Consider the following 24,795-nt stretch of genomic DNA (forward strand, 5'->3'; position numbering starts at 1 on the left):
GGCGGCGGGGGGCCGCGCTGCCCGCCGGCGCTGGAGAAGGACGCGGCGGAGCTGACGGTGATGGACGTGTACGACCTGGCCTCGCTGGTGGGCCACGAGTTCGAGCGCCTCATCGAGCAGCACGGCTGCGAGGCGGTGGGCCGCCTGATGCCGCAGGTGGTGCGCGTGCTGGAGCTGCTGGAGGCGCTGGTCGGCCGCGGCGCCCTCCGCCCCGAGCTCGACGAGCTGCGCCTCGAGCTCGACCGCCTGCGCCTCGAGCGCGCCGACCGCCTCGACAAGGAGAGGAAGCACCAGCAGGTCAGTGAGCCGGACGGGGGTCGGGGTGGGTGGGGGTGCAGACCGCAGAGGGGCGCAGAACTGGCCGGGAGGGCACCGCTTCAAAAAGATCCGTTTCTTGGGGGGGGGGGGGGAATGCAACTGGCAATTTCTCCTTCTTTTTTTCCGTTTAAGATGAGTACCCCAACAATAAAAAAAATTATAAAAAAAAAGATGAGTACCCCAACAATAAAAAAAAGTATAAAAAAAAAAAGATGAGTACCCCAACAGTGCTATGGAATTCGCAGTGGGTCGCCGTGTTAGTCTGTCTGCACTAGTCGAAAAGGGCCAGAGTCCAGTAGCACCTTAAAAGACTCACAAAAATATTTTCTGGTAGGGTAGGAGCTTTCGTGAGCCACAGCTCACTTCTTCAGATACCTTGTCCCTTAGGTATGATGTTGAGTCTTCTGCGTTTGGTGAGAAAAATGATGTCTGTCTGTACCTGTGCAAGCTTCTTCACAAGGTTGACGGATTTCCATTCTGTACGGCTAAAGGTGGTGCCTTCCGTGAAGATAATTCACAGTGGGTAGCCGTGTTAGACTAAAGAAGTGTTAGACTAAAGTTAGATATCTGAAGAAGTGAGCTGTGGCTCACGAAAGCTCATACCCGACCAGAAAATATTTTTGTTAGTCTTTAAGGTGCTACTGGACTCTGGCCCTTTTCGACGAGTGCCATGGAATGCAATGGATTGTGTGTGTGAAGTGCCCTCAAGTCGCTTCCGACTGGTGGCGACCCTAGGAATCGATAGTCCTCCAACACGTCCTGTCTTTGACAGCCTCGCTCAGATCTTGCAAATTGAGGCCCGTGGCTTCCTTGATTGAGTCCATCCATCTCCTGTTGGGGCTTCCTCTTTTCCTGCTGCCCTCAACTTTTCCTAGCATGACGGTCTTTTCCAGTGACGCTTGTCGTGACCAAAATACGACAGCCTCAGTTTAGTCATTTTCGCTTCTAGGGTCGGTTCAGGCTTGATTTGATCTAGAACCCACTGATTTGGTTTTTGGGGCAATCTACGGTACCCGTAACACTCTCCTCCAACACCCCATTTCAAAGGAGTCTACTTTCTTCCTGTCAGCTTTCTTCATTGCCCGGCTTTCACACCCAAACATAGTAATAGGGGATACGATGGCATGAATTAACTTGATCTTGGTGGCCAGTGACACATCCTTACAATTCAGAATCGTTTCTAGCTCTTTCATGGCTGCCCTTCCCAGTCTCAATTGCCTTCTGATTTCTTGGCCGCAGTCTCCCTTTTGATGATGATGGAGCCAAGGAATAGAATTAATTACAACATCTTATAAAAAGTGTTGTGCTTTTATTTTTTTCCCTACAAGACATCTGTTTTTGAAAATTGTTTAGCAATGGGGGTGGCACAAGTAGCCTTGTCTAGGGCGCAAAAATGACTGACACCGGCCCTGGGTGGAAGGCCCAGGCCGGGCGCCCCACAGCCGCTCCTCATCTGAGCCTTCCGCTTGGAAGCTCCTTGGGGCAACAGCTTGGCCTCTTAGAACGGTCGAGTTGGAAGGGGCCATACAGGCCTTGGAGTGTGTATGATCAGAGAGGGAGGGCATCTTGGCCACCTTCTGGGCATGGAGTAGGGGTCCCTGTGTGTGTGTGGGGGGGAGGTAGTTTAGAATTTCCTGCATTGTGCAGGGGGTTGGACTAGATGACCCTGGTGGTCCCCTTCCAACTCAATGATTCTGGGTGTCCAGCCCCCTGCTCAATGCAGGATCATCTTAGAGCATCCCTGACAAGTGCTTGTCCAGCCTCTGTTCAAAAACTGCCAGTGAGGGGGAAGCTCACCACCTCCCTGGGTAGCTGATTTCACTGTCCAACTCTTACTGTAAAAACATTTTTCTTAGTATCCAGCCGATACCTTTCCACCTGCAGTTTAAACCCATTATTGCGAGTCCTATCATCTGCTGCCAACAGGATCAGCTCCCTGCTGTCCTCTAAGTGACAGCCCTTCAAAGACTTCAAGAGAGCAGTCATGTCCCCCCTCAACCTCCTCTTCTCCAAACTAAACATTCCCAACTCCCTCAGCCTTTCCTCGTAGGGCTTGGTCTCCAGGCCCCTGATCATCCTTGTTGCTCTTTTCTTCTCATTTGCCGAAGCTGGGTAAATACACACCAGTGAGAGAATCGGACCTCTGACCATGGGCAGAGTGCCTTCTCCTTATCGCTGAGTAGTTCTGGAGATCAGCAAACTAATATAGGGCATCATTCAGATTCAGGGGTTCCAGATGGATTTCTCTCCCGACTTGGAGCCTGAGTAAAGAAGAGGGTGTTTCTGAGCATGGACAGATTACCTTCCCATCATCACTGGCTGCCTACCATCATCTACACATGTGCAGCCATCATTCACTTTACATGCCCTGGCATCTCTTGTTCTTTCTGTATTGCCTGGCCCTACACATTTTACTTATAAGTAAACCCAATAGATTTAAATGGGATTTCCACTCCTCCTAGTGTGCACAGGGTTGCCATCTCAGCGCCCCCCCCAAAACCCAAAGAGCAATGGAGAAAATGTACTCTGCACATGACTCAAAGACACTCTTTACATACTCTAGATCGAAGCTGTAGTTTTAAAGACAAATTCTACAGCTGAAGTCCTGGAGGCTGAACTGAGACTGCCGAAAACCAGAGTGGAAGAATAGTCTGGCAGGATCAGTTCCCACATCCATCTAGTCCAGCATCTTCTGCTAGAGCCAGTTCTGGTAGCCTTCCAAACTGCCATTCAGAGGTATAATGCCTCTGAACATGGAGTTTCCATTTAGCCTTCATGGCTTAACAGCCATGAAGATGGACTTTTCCTTTGTCAATCCTCTCTTAAAGCCATTAAAGTTGGTGGCCATTCCTTCATCTTGTGGCAATGAGTTCCACATGTTAGCAATGCATTGTGGGAAGGACTTTCGTTTGTTTGAGAGAGCCACAGAAGAAGAGGAAGAAAGAAAGGGGTTTGGAATCCAGGGATCTGGGAGCCACACAAAATTGTTTGAATTTGTTTCTTCCACTTTATGGAACCAGAATCTTTGAACCTGGGTCTACCTCCAATTTGGCTACATGCTACAGTCAACAACTTCTGAAAAAATCCGGGGCCCTTGACTTGCTCCACCCAGAACAACAAGCAGTCATATGATAAAAGACGTCATTTTTGGCAGGTGGTGTTCACTGCTCTGGAGAGGATGCTAAGGAATTTGGAATTTCTTTTTGGCAATAGGAGTATTTAGCCGTGGGCTAACAATCCTGCAACCACCTCTGAACGTCTGTAAACAAGCCCTGCTGGTCCTTGCTGTAGGAACAGAACGAGCTGAGCTAAATTTAACCTCCACTTTGTATCCTGGGAAGATGAAACAGGAGAGTGTGGGAGGAGGGGAAAATCCCCCACCCCCACCCAGTTGCTACCCTGCTTAGTATGAAGCAGCGTAGGAGCTATAACAGGAGCCCTCTTTGATTTGACCAAAGGTCCTTTTAGTTCAGCATCCCATTTCCTACAGCGGCCAGTGAGATGCTCCCACAAACAGGGGCACAGGAACCAAAATCTCCCCCTGTCATGCCCCTCCCCCCCGGGATCGCCTCTGAAATGGAAGATCCATTTGGCCATCATGCCTTGCAGCCACTGATAGACCTCTTTTCTGTGAATTTCTCTAAAATCCTTTTAAAACCATCTAAAGGCCACCGTTCCATTCTGTGGTACCGAAGACTACAAATTAATTATGCATTGTGTGCAGAAGTAAATTATGTGGACTATATTATTGTCCATCCACAGCTGGATACCCCTGGATTGCTAGTATTTGGGAGAAAGACTTTCTCACATGCCATGTGTTATTTTGTGAACACATGAAGTTGCCATATCCTGAATCAGACCTTTGGTCCATCAAAGTCAGTATTGAGTACTCAGACTGGCAGTGGCTCTCCAGGGTCTCATGTAGAGGTCTTTCCCGTCACCTACTGCCTGGTTCTTTTACTTGGAGATGCTCGGAATTGAACTTGGGAAATTCTGCTTGCCAAGCAGGTGCTCTGCCACTGAGCCACAGCCCCTCCCCATGGCTCTCCAGGGTCTCAGTCAGAGGTCTTTCTCATCACCTTCTACCTGGTCCTTTCAAATGAAGATGCCAGGGATTGAACCTAGGACCTTCTGCATGCCAAGCAGATGCACTACCCCTGAGCCACGGCCTCCCTTGGTCATCTTTTTTTCTAAACAGAAAACCCCCAGACTCTAGCTCTCTGCCCTAGGGAATGCACTGCAATTCCTGGATCATTCTGAGGGCCCTTTTCTGGTTGTATGGGATCTTTTTCTGAGATAGAAGAACCAGAATTGTTGATAGGATTCCCAGCTTGGCCGCACTTGAAATCTAAGCAAGGCCACAACTAATCTGGCAGTTCTGTTTTCATTCACGCAGAGATGGGGGACAGAGGGCAGCCCTGCCCAGTCCTTTGCCTGGCATGTTTTTGTGCAGGTTTGTTTCCTGCCTGCTCAGCAGAAATGTCTCTTTTTGTTTCTTCCTGTTCAGCAACTTTGAAAGCCAGGCAGGAAGGGATAGACAAGGGTGCCAGGGGGACGCGGGGTGGGGGAGGAAGGTGATTTGCTGGGGGTCAAGGAGAGGAAAGCTGATAAGAAGAAAGTAGATTCCTTTGAAATGTGGTGTTGGAGGAGAGTGTTACGGATACCCTTGGCTGCCAACAAAACAAATCAGTGGGTTATAGATCAAATCAGGCCTGAACTGACCCTAGAAGCTAAAATGACTAAACTGAGGCTGTCGTACATTGGTCACATCATGAGAAGACAAGAATCACTGGAAAAGACAGTCATGCTAGGAAAAGTTGAGGGGAGCAGGAAAAGAGAAAGACCCGACAGGAGATGGATGGACTAACTCTATAAAGGAAGCCATGGCCCTCAATTTGGAAGACCTGAGCAAGGCTGTTAAGGTTAGGACATTTTGGAGGACATTGATTCATAGGGTCACCATGAGTGACAGCACTTAACACACGCACACAAGGACAGTTGAACGCTCTAAAGTAAAAGGGAATGGAATGAGGAAGATTCGGGTGGTGGGCACTGCAGCTCATTACAGACTTCCTCTCGTGTTTGTTTTTTTAATTATAGGCAAGATACTGTAGTGTCCTATTTTTTTTCCTCAGTAAGTGCTCCACAAACCTCATTTTGGAGACACAGGCTCAAATCCCCATTCTGTCACTGAAACTTACTAGAAGAAGAAGTGTTGGTTTTTATATGCTGACTTTCTCCACCACTTAAGGAAGAATCAGACCGTCTTACAATCTCCTTCCCTTCCCCACAACAGACACCCTGTGAGGTAGGTGGGGCTGAGAGAGTGTGACTCGCCCAAGGTCACCCAGCTGGCTTAATGTGTAGGAGTGGGGAAACTAACCCTCTTCTCCAGATTAGTGTCCGCTGCTCATGTGGCGGAGTGGGGAATCAAACCTGGTTCTCCTGCTCAGACTCCACCACTCCAAACCACTGCTCTTAAGCACCACACCGGCACTGTGTGATCTTGGGTCTGTCACTCACTCTCAGACTTCCATGGCAGAGCAGAGATTTGAACCCAGAATGCAGTCTGACACTCTAACCATTATACCACTCTGCCTCTTTTCAGTAACAGCAGCTAGGTGTTCAGATATGAAAAGGCAAAGCTTTCCACCGCTTAAAGAGGAGCACCGTCATCTTCTGAAGCCGGCACTTTAAGTGGGTGTTAAAGACACAGGATCCAAAAAGACACAGGATCCAAAAAGAAGTTGGCAACCTCACACCCAAGCATTTCCAATAGACCCCCCCAAGCCTCTGCCTCCTGCCCCCCCATGCTTTCACCGTACTTGCTGTGGCCTCCCCTTGCTGGTCCGTAAGTGGGGGCCATATTGTTCTGCAGGGACATCCCAACTCCCCCCCCCCAACATTAATAAGGGGATGAAATCTCCTGTGGCACCAAGCAAACTCTATTCCAAAAGGTGCCGCGTCCCAAGGGCAGGACACAAGCCGGAGTCAGGGAAGGAGGCCGCCTGCTGAATCAGAGTCACCTGAGCCTGAGATCATCTGTCATCTCTTCCTCTAGGAGCTGGAGCTGGTGGAAGACGTGTGGCGAGGGGAAGCCCAGGACCTCCTCACCCAGATTGCTCAGCTGCAGGAGGAGAACAAGCAGCTGCTGACCAACCTCTCTCACAAAGATGTCAATTTCTCAGAAGAAGAGTTCCAAAGACACGAAGGCAAGTGCATCCCCACTCCTCCAGTAATTGGCTTGTATTAGATTGCCCTGACCTGGGCGGCCCAGGCTAGCCTGATCTTGTTAGATCTTGGAAGCTAAGCAGGGTCAGCCCTGGTTAGTACTTGGATGGGAGACCAGCAAAGAAGTCCAGGGTTGCTAGGCAGAGGCAGGTGATAGCAAACCACCTCTGTTTGTCTTTGCCCTGACCTGGATGGCCTAGGCTTGCCCGATCTCGGAAGCTAAGAAGGGCTAGCCCTCTAGGTTCAGCAGATGACCCCGCATTCGAGTATTATGAGAGAGGAAGGAAAGCTTCTCCCTGTCCACTCTCTCCATACCATGCATGATGTTATAGAGCTCTAGCATGTCTCCCCATAACCCTCCCCACAAATGAATGTACTTAAAACTTATAGACCCGGGGTGGTGTAGTAGTTGAACTAGGCCTGTTGGATTCTTTCTCCTGATAGCTGTTCTTGTGGATAGAAGCTATGAGCTGGCTAGAAATCCAGGTGCTCCTGAGAAAGAATGACATGTAGTCTCAAACCGGGGGGGGGGGGGGAGTTTCCTGGCTTCCAGCGTAGTGTATTGGTTAAGAGCGGTGGTTTGGCGCAGTGGGCTCTGCTCTGGAGAACTGGGTTTGATTCCCCACTCCTCCACATGAGCGGTGGAGGCTAATCTGGTGAACCCGGTTGGTTTCCCCACTCCTACACATGAAGCCAGCTGGGTGACCTTGGGCTAGTCACAGCTCTCAGCTTCACCTACCTCCCAGGGTGTCTGTTGTGGGGAAGGAGATGGGAAGTTGGTTTGATTCTTCCTTAAGTGGTAGAGGAAGTCGGCATATAAAAACCAACTCTTCTTCTTCTCCTCCTCTAAATGGCACGCAGCATCGAGACTCCTCGCCAAAACAGACTGGGGTGCCAAAGCAGCTTGTCCCAGTAGATCTGGCAGTGGCTCATGCAAGCCCCAACAGGGCTGCACCAGCAGCTTCGTATTTCACAGATAAACTATTTCTGTTTGGCCTAACCTCCTTCGGAAGCCGTGGGAGTAGCACCTGCTTGGGTGGGAATTAATTCCTCCGTGGTGCTGCAGGGGAGCAGAACTGAGCATTCGCACATGAGTTAACCGTTCCTTTCCCGTGATCGTCCTTCCTTTGTCCTCACAGAGAGAATGAGCAATTGTTCTGTGCAATTCCCATCTTCTGCCCAGCCAGACAGGGCATCAGCAGCCCATGTTCCCTTCGCAGTAGTGAGTGGAGCAGATTCAATAGATTTGTGCGACAGGAGTCACACAAAACTGTCTGTTCTTCCTTTGGAGGGCTCAGAGCATCTTACACAATCTTCCATCCAAGCACCAGTTCTATTTAGAAGAAGAAGAAGAGTTGGTTTTTATATGCCAGCTTTCTCTACGTTTTAAGGAGAATCAAACCAGCTTACAATCTCCTTCCGTTCCCCTCCCCACAATAGGCACCTTGTGAGGTAGGTGGGGCTGAGAGTTCAGAGAGAACCGTGACTAGTCCAAGGTCCCCCAGCTGGCTTCACGTGCAGGAGTGGGGAAACCAACCCGGTTCACCAGATTAGAGTCCGCTACTCATGTGGGGGAGTGGGGAATCAAACTCGGTTCTCCAGATTAGAGTCCACAGCTCTTAACCACTAGAGCACGCTGGCTGTACTTCATTTAAACTCCACCTTTCTCTCCAGTGGGGACCTAAAGCCATTTACATCATTCTTCATTTTTTCTCACAACATCCCTGTGAGGTAGGTTAGGCTGAGAGCATGCGACTAGCCCAGGGTCACCCAGCAAAGCTTCCATGGCAGGATGAGGGATTCAAACCTGTTTCTCACAGATCCTAGTTCGATTGATACCCAACACTGGCATTAACTAGACTGAGACCCACTAAGACTTATTCTGGACAGCATCATTTGCTTTAAACTGTGCTGTAATAAAGATTTTTAAAATATATATATTAATGTTCAGGAAAGGGAATGAAAACCAAGATTCAGTCCTAGGGAACTCAGCAGAACTTACTCCCAAGTAAGCATACATCATATCAGGCTTTACAGCTGCACATTGCCCTGGGAGCAAGTCTGAGGGATTTACTTCTGAGTAAACACAGGATCAGCCTGCAAAGCAGCCTCCAGGGCAGAACAGCATCGCCTATTTTAGATGTCTGCTCAGCACTGCTTCTTTGGGGCTCCGTGTACACCTGTAGAACATGAAGTAGAGAAATCTATTTTCTAACTCTGTGGTGCATGCAGGTAGAGGTTGGGCCCTCGGCAAAATAAAACCTAGATAAATATCACTGGAGCTGGGAGGTTAAAGTGCTTTTGGAGGAAAGCCAGAGAAGAACAGCAGGCTTAGGCGTCAGGGCTTGCTCCAGAGGGGCAACAGATGCTTTGTAGCAACAAGCCCTCCCAAGCCACAAAAGCTGCTTTCCAGCTGAGGTTTGGTACCTGCCCAGGTGCAATTGGAGCATCCTTTTGATGTGGGGGAGGACGAGGCAGAGTCACATGTTTCAGCACACCTAGCAAGCGTCCTTAACCCACCAAGCAGGCTGGTCACTGCAAGAGATGCCTCTTCCCTGTGATGATGAGTACAGCTTCCTTGACCAGCTTTGTCACTTCAGGTCTGTCCAGTTCTTAATTTTAATGGCTTATTATTGCTAACGCCAGAGTTCTTCAGGGATGACGACCATTTAGGGTGGGGGAAATAACATAGGCTGCTCCTTTAAAAGTCTGGGAAAAGAATTGGGAGCCCGTGTAGCCACATCCCCAGACCCAAAAGGCAAAATTGGGTAGCAAAAGAAAGCAGATGAAGGAGAAGAACAGGAGTTGGTTTTTATATGCTGACTTTCTCTGCCACTTAAGGGAGAATCAAACTGGCTTACAATCACCTTTCCTTCCCCACAACAGACACCCTGTGAGGTACGTGGGGCTGAGAGTGTGTGACTAGCCCAAGGTCACCCAGCTGGCTTCGTGTGTAGGAGTTGCCGTAATGTTGCGCAGAGTATTTAAAAGAGAGATTGCTGCTTCTTAATGCTGGGGAAAGGAAACCAGCATTGTTGACTTTGGGCTATATATGCACTTTCTGTCCAGAGTTTAGGAGGTCGCTTGTCTTCATATACCTGCACCCTTAAAAGCAATTCTAATTGGCTGGAAAGGGAAAAGGCGAATTAGTTTAGCAAAAGGAAAGAGTTTACATATTATACTCCTTTCCTCCAGGTAGCTAAGAGAGCAACCCTAAGCATGTCTACTCAGAATTATACTCAGGTATATTCAGTGGGGCTTACTCCCAGGAAAGTGTTCTTAGAATTGTTACTGTTAGTGCAGTATAGAGGGGTTTTCTGGGTAATCTTCTATCCAGGCACTGTGAAGACTGCTCTTCTCAACTCACATAGCTTCATCGTGGTGGCTGCATCCAATATCTTTAGCCTTTGCACGGAGTCTGGGAAACCATGGAACAACCTAGGGGGACAGTGCAGTATAGTGGTTAGGATCTTGCAGTAGGACCGGGTGACACTCAAGTCCAAATCCTCACTCAGCCATGAAGTTTATCGGGTGGCTTTGGGCCAGCGTCTGTGTTGCAGCCTAACCTACCTCACAGGGTTGTTGTGAGAATAAACTGGAGGGGAGAACCATATATACTGCCCCAAGCAGGATAAAAACACACTAAATAAATAACCACAATGTGAATACTAGTATCTGTGTTTTCAACTTCTTCTTTTTTTGCCTAAAGCGCAAAAAAGCGCACTTTTTTTTGCTATGTAATGGTTGCCACCTTCAGGGGGCGGGGAGTAGAACTGCTATGCCTTCAACAGCTGCTTAACAGGCTGAGGTCCCTCAGGTGCAGCTTTCCCAATTGATTTCTCTCCAGAGTTGAACCAGCTAACTGGTTGAATTTCTGCCTGTCACATTGCTGCTAGCAAGAAAAGGCCGGTTGTGCCTGGTCATTGAAAGAACCGTTCAGTGTTTCCTGCTGTTGACTGGTCCTTCTCTCTGTCTCTCTCTCGCTCTTTCTTTTCAACCAGGAATGTCGGAAAGGGAGAGACAAGTGATGAAAAAGCTGAAGGAAGTGGTCGATAAACAGAGGGATGAAATCCGAGCCAAGGACCGAGAGCTGGGGCTCAGGAATGAGGATGTGGAAGCAGTAAGGGGCCACAGCTTCCTCTTTCCATTGAGGAATAGTCCTGAAGTCATCTTTTTATAACTTTTTGTTTTTGTTTTGCATTATAGGATAAACATATTCATATAATAATATATAAATATAAATGTGTGTGTGTGTGTGTGTTAAGTGCCGTCAAGTCGCTTCTGACTCATGGCGACCCTATGAATCAGTGTCCTCCAAAATGTCCTATCTTTGACAGCCTTGCTCAGATCTTGCAAATTGAGGCCTGTGGCTTCCTTTATAGAGTCAATCCATCTCTTGTTGGGTCTTCCTCTTTTCCTGCTGCCTTCCACTTTTCCTAGCATGATTGTCTTTTCCAGGGACTCTTGTTTTCTCATAATGTGACAGAATATATTTATATATTCAAATAATAACATATTCAGACCCCCCTCCCCAATCCTATGGTTTTGTTCTGCAATGGAAGCTTAGACACACAGGCTGTACTCAGTAATAAAACCGTAATACGAATGGAAAGAACTGTCCAAAACAGACATGACGCTGGGAGCTGCTTGTACAGATCTGCCTTGGGTTTTAAAGGCTTGTAACAGCCACATGGGTCCCTGATTTGGATCAGGACTACCGTACAGAGAGGATTCCCTCCCTGCTGTGTTGACATTCAACACTGACTGACTCTCTCTGTCTCCCAGGCAGGGCTGTTATCAGAAACATTTGCCCTCTCTGTGATGTTCTTCTTTTCCTTTCCTGGATAAATTCCTTTGTCCTCTATCGGTCCACACAGCAACACAGGGAGAGAGATTTTAGGCCCCTTTCCCTCCACTCTGCAGCTCTGATTGGAATAGGAATTCTCCTGTGTGTGTGTTTTTTTAAGAGAAGTTCCCTGATCTCTAGTATCATATCTGGCGTTATGTTTGTTTGATTTATACCCTCTCAACTGTTTTGGTTGCAGAAAAGTAATTACTGAGTACTTTTCCTCCATAAAATGGTCTGTGTTCTACTACCCCATCAAGTTCTGTTTTTTGTTGTTTTTTTGGAGGGGGGGGACAATTTATCTAAGATGTCAGACCTTGTGCATCCAGAGGGTGGTTTTCAGTTTTTCCATTTCTGTATTATATTAATCTCGGCCAAGTAATTTTTAATGTTTAGACCCAATCCCCCTGTTATACAACAGAAGCTAGGTCTATCAATACATAACAACAGAGAATGGAACTTCCATATTCAGGTGCAGTATACCTCAGAAGACCCTCTGTTGGGGCCAGACAACACAGAATGACCATTAGCCCATCACAATTTTTATTACGTGCTTCCTTCGAGGAGCTCAGGGTAGCATGTGTAGGGGTTCCCTCCGGCTGTTTGGCCCTCACAACAACCCTGTGAGGGAGGGCAGCCTGCAAGACAGCAACTGGTCCAAAGTCATCCAGTGGGCTGCTTGTCTGTGCAGGAGTCTGAACTTCACCTCCCCCTTCATTCTCTCTCCAGCATTCCTGCCACTGTGTCACACTTCCTGCTTACTTCCCAGTATGTAGCTGATCATTGCTAAGGGAGGAGCTATGGCTCAGTGGCAGAGCATCTGCTTGGCATGCAGAAGGTCCCAGGTTCAACCCCCGGCATCTCCAGCTAAAGAGACTAGGCAAGTAGGTGATGTGAAGGACCTCTACCTGAGACCCTGGAGAGCTGCTTCCTGTCAGAGTAGACCATACTGACTTTGATGGACCGAGGGTCTGATTCAGTAGAAGGCAGCCTCATGTGTTCATGTGACTAAGGGTGCAATCCTGTACACATTTATGTAGGAGTAAGCACCACTGGACCTAGTGGGATTTACTTCTGAGTAGACGTGCATAAGATTGTGCTGAAAATGCAGGATTAAATTAACATTTTGTGGGAGCCAGAAGATCTGATCTGAACCGGAAATGTGTCAGCTATTTAAAGATTATCTGGAGTCTCCCCTGGGGCTTCAGCAGCAGCAAATAATTTTCCGTTTAAAAATCACCCTGAAATGGAAAGGTCTTTCGGCATAATCTGACCCAGCATCTTGTCACCTCCTGTTTTTCGCCCCTCTCCTTTATTAAATAAGCGGAATTGTTTGCCACTTAATTGCCGAGGCTTATCAGCGGCTTGTCCTTTCTCTCTCCCACAGCTTCAGCAGCAGCAGAACAGACTCATGAAGATCAACCACGACCTTCGCCACCGCATCACCGTGGTAGAGGCGCAAGGGAAAGCGCTCATCGAGCAGAAAGTGGAGCTGGAGGCGTACCTGCAAACCAAGGAGCAGGAGATGGCGGCGCTCCGGGCCGAGCTGGGGAAGCTCCGGGAGAAACTGCAGGGGGAGCCCAGCCAGAATGGAGAAGACGTTCCGGTAGGTGCCGCGAACTGGCCGGTGGGATTCACCTCGGCAAAGAGAGTCGGTGCATGAGAAACCTGGTATTGCGCTTTTACTGGCATGACTCTCCCTAAAGAATTTGGGGGGTTGTACTTGGAGGAGGATTCTGGGACTGTTTGCATTGCCTTTTTAAACATTATCTTGGCTAATTTTCAGCGTCCTATTTTTCTGCATAACCTGGGGAGTACTCCATGTTGCGGAGGGGCTCTGGCTCAGTGGTAGAGCATTTGCTTGGCATTCAGAGTCCCAGATTCGACCCCTGACATCTCCAGTTGAAAGGACCAGGTAGAAGGTGATGTGAAAGGCCTCTGCCTCAGACTCTGGGAGAGCCACTGCCAGTCTGAGTAGACAATACTGAACTTGATGGACCAGTGGTTTGAGTCAGTATAAGGCAGCTTTGTGTGTGTTTGTGTGTGTGTGTGTGAGATAACCCCCTTGCCTGTGGATGGCTTAGATATTCTGTTTTCATGGTCATAAAAGGGGTCCCGCTGTCTGCATCTGGGATGTAAAAAAAAAATTGGGGGAGAAGGTTCCTTGCAGAATAGATCCACAGGATCTGACCCAAATGTCCTTGATGTGCATATTTTCCTCCTTCAGTTTCTTTTTTTCTTCAACAAAGAAAACAACTGCCATTCTTTTCTGCATCCTTCTTGTCAAGGTCTAGTCTACCCTATTTAAATAAATGAAAGATCCCTTTAAGGGGCAATCCAACACATACTTAGTTAAAAGTAAGAAGTTATTGAGGCTTACTTCTGAGTAAACATAGGAGTGGGCTGTAAATATAGGCTCGGTATGTCTCTTAAGGAAAGATTGTTAAGAAAAAAATATGGCTAAGAAAATGTATATGCCATCGTTCCAGAGATCTGCTCCTCCTCTTACCGCCTCCTCTATATTATTTTTGGTCTTTAAATTTGTAGTTTGTTGCTTTTGATTTTAAACATTGTACATAACTGCGTGTTTGATGTTGCAGAGGTAAAAGATATATACTTAAGTTATAAAAGAAAGTGCAGATCATTTTAATTTTAAATGTAATTTTTTCAGGGTTTTTTCCCCCCTCCAGCTGAAATAAGCGATTATAAACAACACTAGATCTATTTTAGGATTCTACTTGGCTACACTTCAGCAGGCTTGTCCCTTGGGCTGAAGTTCTTGGTGTAGAGGGAGCTCCCCACCCCAGGCTTTGTATGACGATTGTAGTTTTTTTAATGTTCACTTGATCTGTCTGCCCTTCAGTGCCCCTGGAGTGCTTATGAGGACTGGGAAACTTGTCTGCCTCTCATGTTTACATCTAAGACTTGGAAGCTGGCAGAGAAGGAACCCGATGCAGAAGTTAAAACCACTGAGAAAGTGAATTGAAGTTGTCTCGTTAATGAATCTATGTAGATTGTATGCACAGCTGTGTCTATTCTACATCTGTTCCTCCCAAAAAACCAGATTCTGCCATCGAGACATTTTAGAATAAATTACACAAATATTACTTATAATTCTACTTTCATGTTGCAGTTTGTTTTACAAGGAAGCAGATGATGGCTAGGAATTCTAGGAGTAGCACAGATTTTGGCACAACCATGAGAATTAGGAACTTAAAAAACAAACACACCCAGATTTACTAAATTCTGTACTACCTGAATTACTTTTTGCCTATGATCTCTTCCTAATAATCTAGGTTTGGTCACTTTTTATTTGTTTATTTGGAAGATTTGTATGCCACCTCTTCAGGGAAACCTACCCCAGGTGGTTTACAAAATATAAAACATAACACATCATAAAAATTATTAAAACCCACCATTTAAAACACAGCAAAGCATACAACTACATAAAGTACAGTATAGGTTTATACCTGAGCAAAGACTGGAGAGTAGAACCCTTTAAAAATTAACATAATAAAAATTAACTGGTTATATTGTTTTCGAAGAAAATATGATGCAGATAATAAGAACATAAGAAAGGCCCTGCTGGATCAGACCAAGTCCCATCAAGTCCAGCAGTCTGTTCACACAGTGGCCAACTAGGTGCCTCTAGGAAGCCACTAACAAGACGGCTGCAGCAGCAGCATCCTGTCTATGTTCCACTGCACCCAAATAATAGGCATGCTCCTCTGATACTAGAGAGAATAGGTATGCAGCATGACTAGTATCCATTCTAACTAACAGCCATGAATACCCCTCCATGAATATGTCCACTCCCCTCTTAAAGCCCTCCAAGCTGGCAGCCATCACCACATCCTGAGGCAGGGAGTTCCACAATTTAACTATGCGTTGTGTGAAAAAATACTTCCTTTTATCTGTTTTGAATCTCTTGCTCTCCAGCTTTAGCAGATGACCCCGTGTTCTAGTGTTATGGGAGAGGGAGAAAAGCTTCTCCCTGTCCACTCTCTCCAAACCATGCATAATTTTATAGACCTCTATCATGTCTCCCCTCAGCCGCCTTCTTTTCAAGCTAAACAGCCCTAAGCGTCTTAACCACTCCCCATAGGACAGTTACTCTAGTCCCCTAATCATTTTGGTTGCTCTTTTCTGTTGTTGTTTTGGTTGCATGATTCCTGGAATGCTGTTTGCCTTTAAATCTTAGCATTATTTTTTTAAAGCAAGATTCTAACCCTCAAGGCTACATAGCTTGAAAATTTAAGGGATTCCCAATGTAATTGCTCAAGAAGCCAGAAAGGGAGGGAGGTGGAGGAAGGATGCCTGATCAAAGACTGGAGAGTAGAACCCTTTAAAAATAAAAATTAACTGGTTATATTGTTTTAGAAGAAAACATGATGCAGATAATCCTGTTGTTTTGGTTGCACGATTCCTGGAATGCTGTTTGCCTTTAAATCTTAGCATGTTTTTTAAAAAAAAACTCAAATTCTAACCCTCAAGGCTACATAGCTTGAAAATTTAAGGGATTCCCAATGTAATCGCTCAAGGAGCCAGAAAGGGAGGGAGGTGGAGGAAGGCCAGCAGGATTTCTAGTAGGAGACAGGACTTAAATTCCCCTGTTGACGTCTTGCCCTTTTCTTATAACTAGCTTTAACAGATTGTATTATGGGAAGCATGCAAAAAAAGGAGATAAAGGCACATCTGCATAGTTTATATGGAAGACAGTCAGCATTTCCCTGTAATGAATTTTAAACTCAGAGTACCCCCAGCTACTGTGATTGATTCTATCGTTGTGTTGGTTTTTTTTAATCTCCCCCCCAGCCCCCTGGCTGCCCCTTTCATTGTACTGTGGAGAATGCTTGTATTCTGCAGGTTTAATTAGATCTGCCAGCTTGCCAATGGATATTTGAAACAATTGATATTGAAACAATTGAAACAATGGATATTTGAAACAATTGGTTTTGTTGTCTATCTGTAGTTGTTGGGGTCAGTGTTAAATCTGCAGTGCTGCCCAGAAACTAGAATATTCCAAAAATAATGGTTCTTTTGTCTTCAAAATTGAATTTTTTTTTAAGTGGGTTGTTTAAACCTTTCGCAGAAGTGAAGGAGAAAGATAATTATTTCCAGCTCTTTTCTTTCTTCCTTTGCCTTGCTCATAAGGTTGCCAACCTCCAGGTGGTGGCTGGAGATGTCCTGCTATTACAGCTGATCTCCAGCTGATAGAGATCAGTTCCCCTGGAGAAAAATGGCCGCTTTGGCAATTGGACTCTATGGCATTGAAGTCCCTCCCCTCTCAAACCCTGTCCTCCTCAAGCTCCACCCCCAAAATCTCCAGGTAATTCCAAACCCGGAGCTGGCAACCCTATTTGGGCCTCTTCAAGAAAAAAAAAATCAATTCCTGTTTCCTTGATAAATTAAATGCTGACTGACTGTGTTGTTCACGTAGCCAACGGGAAAGTCCCAGCTTCTATGAATGGAGTCCCGCAGTGCCTCGGCCTGTAGCCAGAAAGCATCAAAGTGTCTACAGTCCCCGGAGAGAATGGCTGCTTTATTCCACTGGCTTTTGTAGCTCGTTGGCTTTCAGGCCAGCAGTGTCTCTTCTCATTAGGTCCGTTCCCAGCTTTCTCCGCCAGAGAGGAGGTTAGACTGTAATTATAGGCATAACCACACTGCCCTGACAGCCTGCACTGGCGAGCCTTGGCTGACTCAGAACCAGAAAAACTAGCTCTGGTCAAGATTCAGCAGAAATGTTAAAATAAGCCGCCGTGGTCCAAAGAACAGCTCTTCGGATGCAGGGGTTTTCCCAACCAGTAAGCTGGTATTTTGGTTTCAGGTGCTGCTAGATCCACACAACAAGCTGACCAGGCAGTCTCTCTGCACACTTGGCTAAACCTTTTCAACAAGTCCAGAAGCTGAGATGCTAATGCCTTTAGTTTAATGTGCAGAGCGACATTATTCAAAGACATGTCAGTATGGTTGGGTGTCTCCCAACAAGCTTTAGATTGGCTCTTTTTCTGTAACTTGGCATGAGTTCTTGTCAAGCATATAACATAAGAACATAAGAAAGGCCCTGCTGGATCAGACCCAGGCCCATCAAGTTCAGCAGTCTGTTCACAAAGCCAAGTGCCTCTAAGAAGCCCACAAACAAGACAACTGCAGCAGTATTATCCTGCCTGTATTCCACAGCACCTACTATAATAGGCGTGCTCCTCTGATCCTGACTAGTAACCATTTTTAATCCTGACTGGTATCCATTTTTACTAGTAGCCATGAATAGCCCTCTCTTCCATGAACATGTCCTTTCCTCTCTTAAAGCCTTCCAAGTTGGCAGCCATCACCACATCCTGGGGCAGGGAGTTCCACAATGTAATTTCATCACCTAACTTGCCAATGGAATAGTTTATCCTGCCTCGATCCTGCAACGTTATAGTAACGTTGAGAGGGTTTTGTTATTGGACTATTTTAAATTGTGTTTGAAGCTATTTTAATGGGTTATTGTTTTATTGTGTTTTAGACTGTGGGAGCCACTCTGAGCCCAAGCTTCGGGTTGGGGAGAGTGGGGTAGAAATGTAATAAATAAATAAAAAGATTTGGCCAATCTCTAAGGCACATTTTATTGTATGATTTGTTGATTTATTTAAAACATTTTAATGCCATCTGTCCACCCAGTTGGGGTCTCCAAGGCAGTGAACCGAAGCAGGGCCGGAGTGTATGGGTAGGTGCATATGGGAGGAGGCAGTCCTAAAGATCTGTTGGGCCTAGGACATACAGTGTAGATGGAACAAGACTAGAGTGATATGGTCCCTACGACCTGCTCCAGTTAACACACCAGCTGCAGCATTCTGTACCAGTTGTAGCTTCCAGACAGTCTTCAAGGGCAGCCTCACTGCACTGCAGTAATCTAATCTAGATGTTACCAGGACAGGCACCCCAGGAATGTTTTTGTTTTGCTTCTTTTTTAAAAGACAACTTGATTAACGACAGCAACCTCGAAGCCAGACCCAATAAAAGATTAGATTAAGTCCCAACTATTAATTCCCATCCTGTGTGTTCCTCCAGGCAGAAGAACCAAACAACGAGGAATACATCTCAGAATCGGAAAAGATAGCCATGGATTTGAAAGACCCAAATCGGCCCAGGTTTACTTTGCAGGAGCTGCGAGACGTTTTGCACGAGAGAAACGAACTGAAGTCTAAAGTTTTCCTGCTACAAGAAGAACTTTTGTATTATAAGAGGTGGGGCTTTTAGTTCCCAGACGCAATTACGCCATTGGCTTTCCAGTGGGGGCAGGTGTGCCTAAGCCCATGCTGGATCCAGCTGTTAACGCTACAAGCCTGTGCTCAGTTACTGGAGAGCGTGTCCCATTGAACTCGCAGAGTAAAACAAGGCAGGGATGGCGGGGTCTTTCTGGGTTTAGAGGCCCCCAGTGCCCGTTTCAGCATGGGTATTCTCTCTCTTTTCTTTCTCTTGTGTGTACAGCCGTGCTGGGAAATTGCCGTAGGTCTGATGAGCTGTATATAGCTGCACGTGTTATATTTTCCTGTCCTGTTCCTTTTTTGTTTTGTAAAGTGAGGAGGCCGATGAAGAAACGAGATCCCCTCAACTTACACCCGTCATCCACTCAAAACCATCCCCTCAGCCAGAATCTGGTATCAAACGGCTGTAAGTAGCACCCTTATTATTAAACTCTTGCCTGTTTTCTCCTGAGACTAGCAAGGCAGCGTGACCGCAGGGTTGTCGTCAGCCAAGAGACAGTGTAGCTGGAATGGAGGGGGGTGAGATAACTTTTTTTTAAGTTAAACACTGAGAAGTGTTTTTCTTTTTTCCCTTTTTTAAAAGAATAGGGCCAGCTCTCGCAATTCATCCACCAAGCAAAAACCCTCCTTTTGTTTCCATCTCTCTTGTTTGTGGGTGGCCTTTTTCACAACCACGGGGAACAAAAGTCCGTGTGTTGTGGGATGCGATGCAGCCGGCCGAGCGGCGTAACTCGAGAAAGGCTGAGCTTCAGCCGAGCATAATAACGACTGTGTGTGTTGTTGTCGACACTAAGAATAGCTCACCCCAAAACAGCTCTATTGGGAACAGCTCAGCTGTGTTAGGTCACCTGTGTTGTTTTTTTTAACCTCTGGGGTGATCTGAGCAGTGTCCTTGTTTAACAGCAGTGTTGTGGGGATCTGGAGTGCTGATTTGCTCCGGCAGCTTGGTGTAGTGGTTAAGAGCAATGGTTCGGAGCGGGGGGACTCTGATCTGGAGAACCAGGTTTGATTCTCCACTCCTCCATATGAGTGGCGGACTCTAATCTGGTGAACTGGATTTGTTTCCCCACCCCTACACGCGAAGCCAGCTGGGTGAACTTGGGCCAGTCACAGCTCTCTCAGCCCCACCTACCTCACTGGGCGTCTGTTGTGGGGAGGGGAAGGGAAAGTGATTGTAAGCCGGTTTGATTCTTCGTTAAGTGGTAGAGAAAGTTGCCATATAAAAGCCAACTCTTCTTCTCGAGAATGTTTACAAAAAGCTGGTAACAGGGGTCCCCAACCTTTTAGAGCCTGTGAGCACATTAGGAATTCTGGTATGGTATGGTGGGCGCAGCAACAAAATCGCTGCTGCAGGAGGCGGAGACAGCCACAAAATGATTGCCACAGCTTGACAGCAGTAACACAAAGTAGATCCTTGTGCTGGGGTGGCAGCTGCTGCTAAAGCAACATTTTTAAAAAATCTGCACGGCCAATCAAATCTCCAGTAGTCAATCAGAAGCCTTGCTGGACAAAAGCCCTACCTGGCCCTACATGTTTCCTAAAAACACTTGGCGGGCACCAGAAAAAGTGTCAGCAGGCGCTGTGGTGCCCAGGGGAGGGGCTGTGGCTCAGTTTGTAGAGATTCTGCTTGGCATGCAGAAGGTCCCAGGTTCAATCCCCGGCATCTCCAGTTGGAGGGGCTAGGCAAGTAGGTGACGTGAAATGTCTCTGCCTGAGACCCTGGAGAGCCGCTGCTGGTCTGAGTAGACAATACTGACTTTGATGGACCAAGGATCTGATTCAGTATAAGACAGCTTCATGTGTTCATGTTGGTGACCCCAGATTTATGCTAGGACAGCTTCCATTTAAATACATTTTTCCCATTTCCAAAAGCTACTGGTGCCTTCCAAAAGTAGTGCTGATCCAAAATTCACCCATTTGATCTGCCTTCCCCAGAGTGCAATCTTGTTTACTCAAAATCCTACTCAGGTCTATTCAATGGGGCTTCCTCCCTAGAAAGTGTTCTTAGGATTACAAGGGTGGGTTTTTCATGATCACCCTTGTTGTGCTTAAACAACCTTGAAAAATGAAACCCCTTTTTAGCTACTACAACTCTCAGCACCTCCTGATACTTGGGAGGAGCAAGGGGTAACATAGGGATGTTCTTTACTTCCAAGATTGTGTTCATAAGTAAAAGCCTGTGGACTTGAATAACTGTACTTATTTATCTTTACTAACAATTCATTGACAGTAAAATTTAACACACACACACAAACACAGGGGCTTGGCAAGAGGATTATATAACAAGAAAACAGAAGCATGAGCTTTTGTGAATCAGAGCTCACTTCTTCAGATGCAGTGGAACGGAAGAAATCATCTTCCTCGTAGTTATCCAGAAAATTAGACATTAGGAATAATTTTCTAACAGTTAGAGCGGTTCCTCAGTGGAACAGGCTTCCTCGGGAGGTGGTAAACTCTCCTTCCCTGGAGATTTTTAAGCAGAGGCTAGATGGCCATCTGTCAGCAATGCTGATTCTGTGACCTTAGGCAGATGAGGAGGAGGAGGGCATCTTGGCCATCTTCTGGTCGCTAGGGGTGTGTGTGTGTGTGGGGGAGGTAGTTGTGAATTTCCTGCATTGTGCAGGGGGTTGGACTTGATGGCCCTGGTGGTCCCTTCCAACTCTGATTCTGTGAATTCTAGACTGAAGCAAGAGTTGAAACTATGGGTGTCCTAGCTGCTTTAGACAAGCATCCCCACTAGGGAGTGAGCAAAGAGATTCCAGCGATTGTTGCTTCTAAATTTCAGACCTTCTGCACCTTTGTCCCCTGTGTAATAACCTGACGTTAACGCCCACCTCTCTTGTTTGTTTGGCTTCCATTCTTTTTATTTTCTTCTCTTCTTGTTTGGTGTGTTTGAATACCTTTTGTTTCCTATGGCCGTCTCTCATATCTTTTTGTCTGACTTTCTCAACCAGGATCTTTACTGCTGTAATGCCCATGGTAGCTGCCGGATTGATCCCCGATGATCCCACATTACAGCCAATAAGAAGACTTGTGTCCCTTGTAGGATTTAATTTTTTTTTGTGTGTTCTCTTTCCACCCCGTTGCTACTGTAGAGCCCCCCACCCCCCAATTTGGTGCATGATGTGTCGTAAGTGCACATTTTAACCTTTGCTGATGGTTACATTCTCATTGGCTGATTGTGGGATCATGTGCCTCTTTTTAACAAAAAAAAACAGGTAGCCAATCAGAATGTCTCTTTGCTGCATGACATTCCCACTAATGTCTCAGGAAGTTTTAGTTCCAGTGCATTTTTGTCTTACGTTTAACCAGCCATTTCATTCTTTATCTATGTCAGCTACCCACGCAGCTAAATATTTGGTTGTTTCCCCACCACCTTCCTTCGCCTCGCTTTCCTCCTTTAGTTCTTTAGCTCACAGCTCTCCAGGGAAAAGTTCCAACAGTCCACAGCAGAGATCCCCAACGTGTTGCCCATTGACACTTTACCTGGTGTTCACAGATTGTTTTCAGAATGGGGCGGGGCCAGTTGGGGCTTTTGCCTAGCATGCCTTTTGATTGGCCGTTGGAGATCTGATTGGCTTATGCAAGTTAAAATAACGTTGCTTTGGAGGAAGGTGCCATTGCTGTGTTTGTTTTATTCCCTCACACTCCTTTTTCCAGTTAATTCTTTAAATTGCTCCTCTCCTGCTCTTGAACGTCTTCTGGGTTTGTGGTTGGCTCTACCTCCTGTGGCGGCCACTTTGTGGTTGCACCCACTACCCTGTGTCAGGGTTCCACAGGTGCCCACAGGTTCAAAGGTTTGGGGACCTCTGGCCTACGGGCTTCCTAGCTCAACTGACCTTTCATTACCTTTGCAGAGCTTGAGAAGTTTGTCCACATTCTTCCCCTGAGCCTTTCTCCTCAGAAGTTGGAATGTATGTGAACGTTCCATGACAGCATGGCTCTCAGTCATTCACGAGCAGTGGGTGGTCAACTCTGAGTCAAACTTGTGGATGTAGCCTTATTATATATGAGCATATTAATCACTAATTAAGTTTAATCCTGCTTTTGAAGCCCGCCTGCCGAAAGAGCGGGTCGATTTTGTATTTAAAAACTATGATTTTATTTGCTACAAGTGAAACAAACAATGCTGCATAAAATAACCAACAACTCCCCAGATGTAGGCATAGTCTGTCACCTTATATGTCAGTTAGCAGTGAGACTTAAGTGGGTGCTAAATCTCAAGAGCCGCAAATATGCAGTATTTGGAACTAGCAACAGAGGTTTCCTGCCTGCCGAAGGTGCCCCCATACAATCCTGTGGGCAAGTAAAAGATTTATTTTATCTGAGTGCTGCCAAAAATGGAGCATGACAGAAGTCTGGTTACTACTAAGGACACGGGGAAACAATTGCCTTAATTGTCTGTGTCAGGGCTGGAAAAATATTCCAAATTCCTAATCTGGTGGCAGCATACTTTTTTTTAGTTGCTTGGGCCAGGCACCTGGGAAATCATCTCTGCTTTTGCTCTTCTAACTTCAGGTATATTTAATTGCACCCATCTCAGAGAAGATGGCTGGCTTTGCTGCATTGGTGTGCAAAGACTTTCACTGCCCAAACTCTGGTCAGTGTCCTGAGAATTGGTTAATAACGTGACCCACAGGGCTTTGGATGCGTTTTTCTCAAACTGGCCACACCTCACACCGTGCTACACGATAAAGAACTGTTGAAACGCTGATGATTCAGGCTGGATCCTTTCCTTTGACCCCCCAAACCATAAATACTGAAAGAAAATGATTGGCTCTGGCTAAAATAGCATAGAGAGCCAGCGTGGTGTAGTGGTTAAGAGCAGTGATTTGGAGCGGTGGACTCTGATCTGGAGAACCGGGTTTGATTCCCCACTCCTCCATGTGAGTGGCGGAAGCTAATCTGGTGAACTGGATTAGTTTCCCCACTCCTACACATGAAGCCAGCTGGGTGACCTTGGGCTAGTCACAGCTCTCTCAATCCCACCTACCTCCCAGGGTGTCTGTTGTGGGGAGGGGAAGGTGATTGTAAGCCGGTTTGATTCTTCCTTAAGGGGTAGAGAAAGTTGGCATATAAAAACCAACTCTTCCTTCTTCTTCTACTCTGTCCTCCGTCTCAGAAGGTGTCAGAGGGTCTCATCCTCACAACAATCCATCTTACCAGTGGGAGGGTGAGGCTGTTTATTGGCTCCCTGAGACATTTCAACCTGGGTTTCTGGGGGATCAAAGATAAGACCCTGTCAACTGCCGAGAGCTTTCCGGTGGCTGGACCAAGCCCTGTGGAGATTGCGAGAGCCGCTTCAAGCTAGCCCATCAGAAAGCTCCTTTTATTTTCACCTCTCCAGAGTTTGGCCATTCTGAGATCTTCCACGTGAAGCTTTCAGAAAGCTTCCGTCTTTGACGCTGCTGAGTCTTGACCTCTTTTTTCCCCCTCCCTCTCTTGGAAGGTTTAGTTTCTTTTCCCGCGATAAGAAACGGATGCAAGCCACGCAGAGAAACACCCCCTTCCAGGATTCCTTTGGCGAATGGGCCGACTCGAACAAAGACGACGTGTACACCGAACAGGGGCTAGAAGCCTTGCAACACCTGTGACCAGAACAAGAGGATGGTTTGGCTACAAACATGGAAAAACTCGCCTAGTAGACAGCGACCCCTGGCTATGTTCCTCCCCCCCCACCCCAACTCCCTTGCCTTACGCATCGTGATTGGCATCGAGAGTTTATTTCCAGACTGAATTTCAAAAGGGATTCCTTACCGTTTACTTTTGGCTGCCAAAAAGCAGGATTCCGGCATCCGTAATGATGGCTTTGTATACTGAGTTGTAGCCACACTTCTAGATCACTGGCTGTGTTAATTTAACAAGCCTGTTTTCCAGGTTTCGTTTTGGGTTGGTTTGTTTTTTAATCACTGCATTAACTGCACTTAATGTTTCCCTTAAACCAAAAAATGAATCTGTGCTATTAATAAGAACTTTCACTGGTAGTCCTGGTAAAAGATGTCTTTGCCAGACGGAAGAACAAAGGGCATTGGAGATTGCGGTTCATGTTTTTTCTTCTTCTGCTAAAGACCTCGGCCCTCATTGGTCTTCTCCGTCACAATAGAAGACTGATCAAGCTTGCAAGCTGGGCTCTTTCCTCCTCCACCCTCC

The 24,795-nt window shown here is 46.6% G+C and overlaps 1 protein-coding gene across 2 annotated transcripts; it reads left to right on the top strand.

Annotated features, from left to right (window-relative positions):
• Nucleotides 1-24,239, top strand: RILPL1 (Rab interacting lysosomal protein like 1). Of its 2 annotated transcripts, XM_056859440.1 has the most exons (8): nt 1-297; nt 6,380-6,530; nt 10,551-10,669; nt 12,783-13,001; nt 18,449-18,624; nt 18,959-19,051; nt 21,600-21,687; nt 24,095-24,214. In XM_056859440.1, the coding sequence occupies exons 1-8, from the start codon at nt 61-63 to the stop codon at nt 24,098-24,100; spliced, it is 1,089 nt and encodes a 362-aa protein (XP_056715418.1). In that variant the 5' UTR covers nt 1-60; the 3' UTR covers nt 24,101-24,214. The 2 variants fall into 2 exon arrangements, with proteins under 2 accessions (XP_056715418.1, XP_056715417.1); XM_056859439.1 differs by lacking the exon at nt 21,600-21,687 and having other exon boundaries at nt 10,548-10,669; nt 24,095-24,239.
• Nucleotides 24,240-24,795: the final 556 nt, after the last annotated feature.

Source organism: Euleptes europaea, chromosome 13, assembly GCF_029931775.1.
Source record: "Euleptes europaea isolate rEulEur1 chromosome 13, rEulEur1.hap1, whole genome shotgun sequence".
Classification (NCBI taxonomy): domain Eukaryota; kingdom Metazoa; phylum Chordata; class Lepidosauria; order Squamata; family Sphaerodactylidae; genus Euleptes; species Euleptes europaea.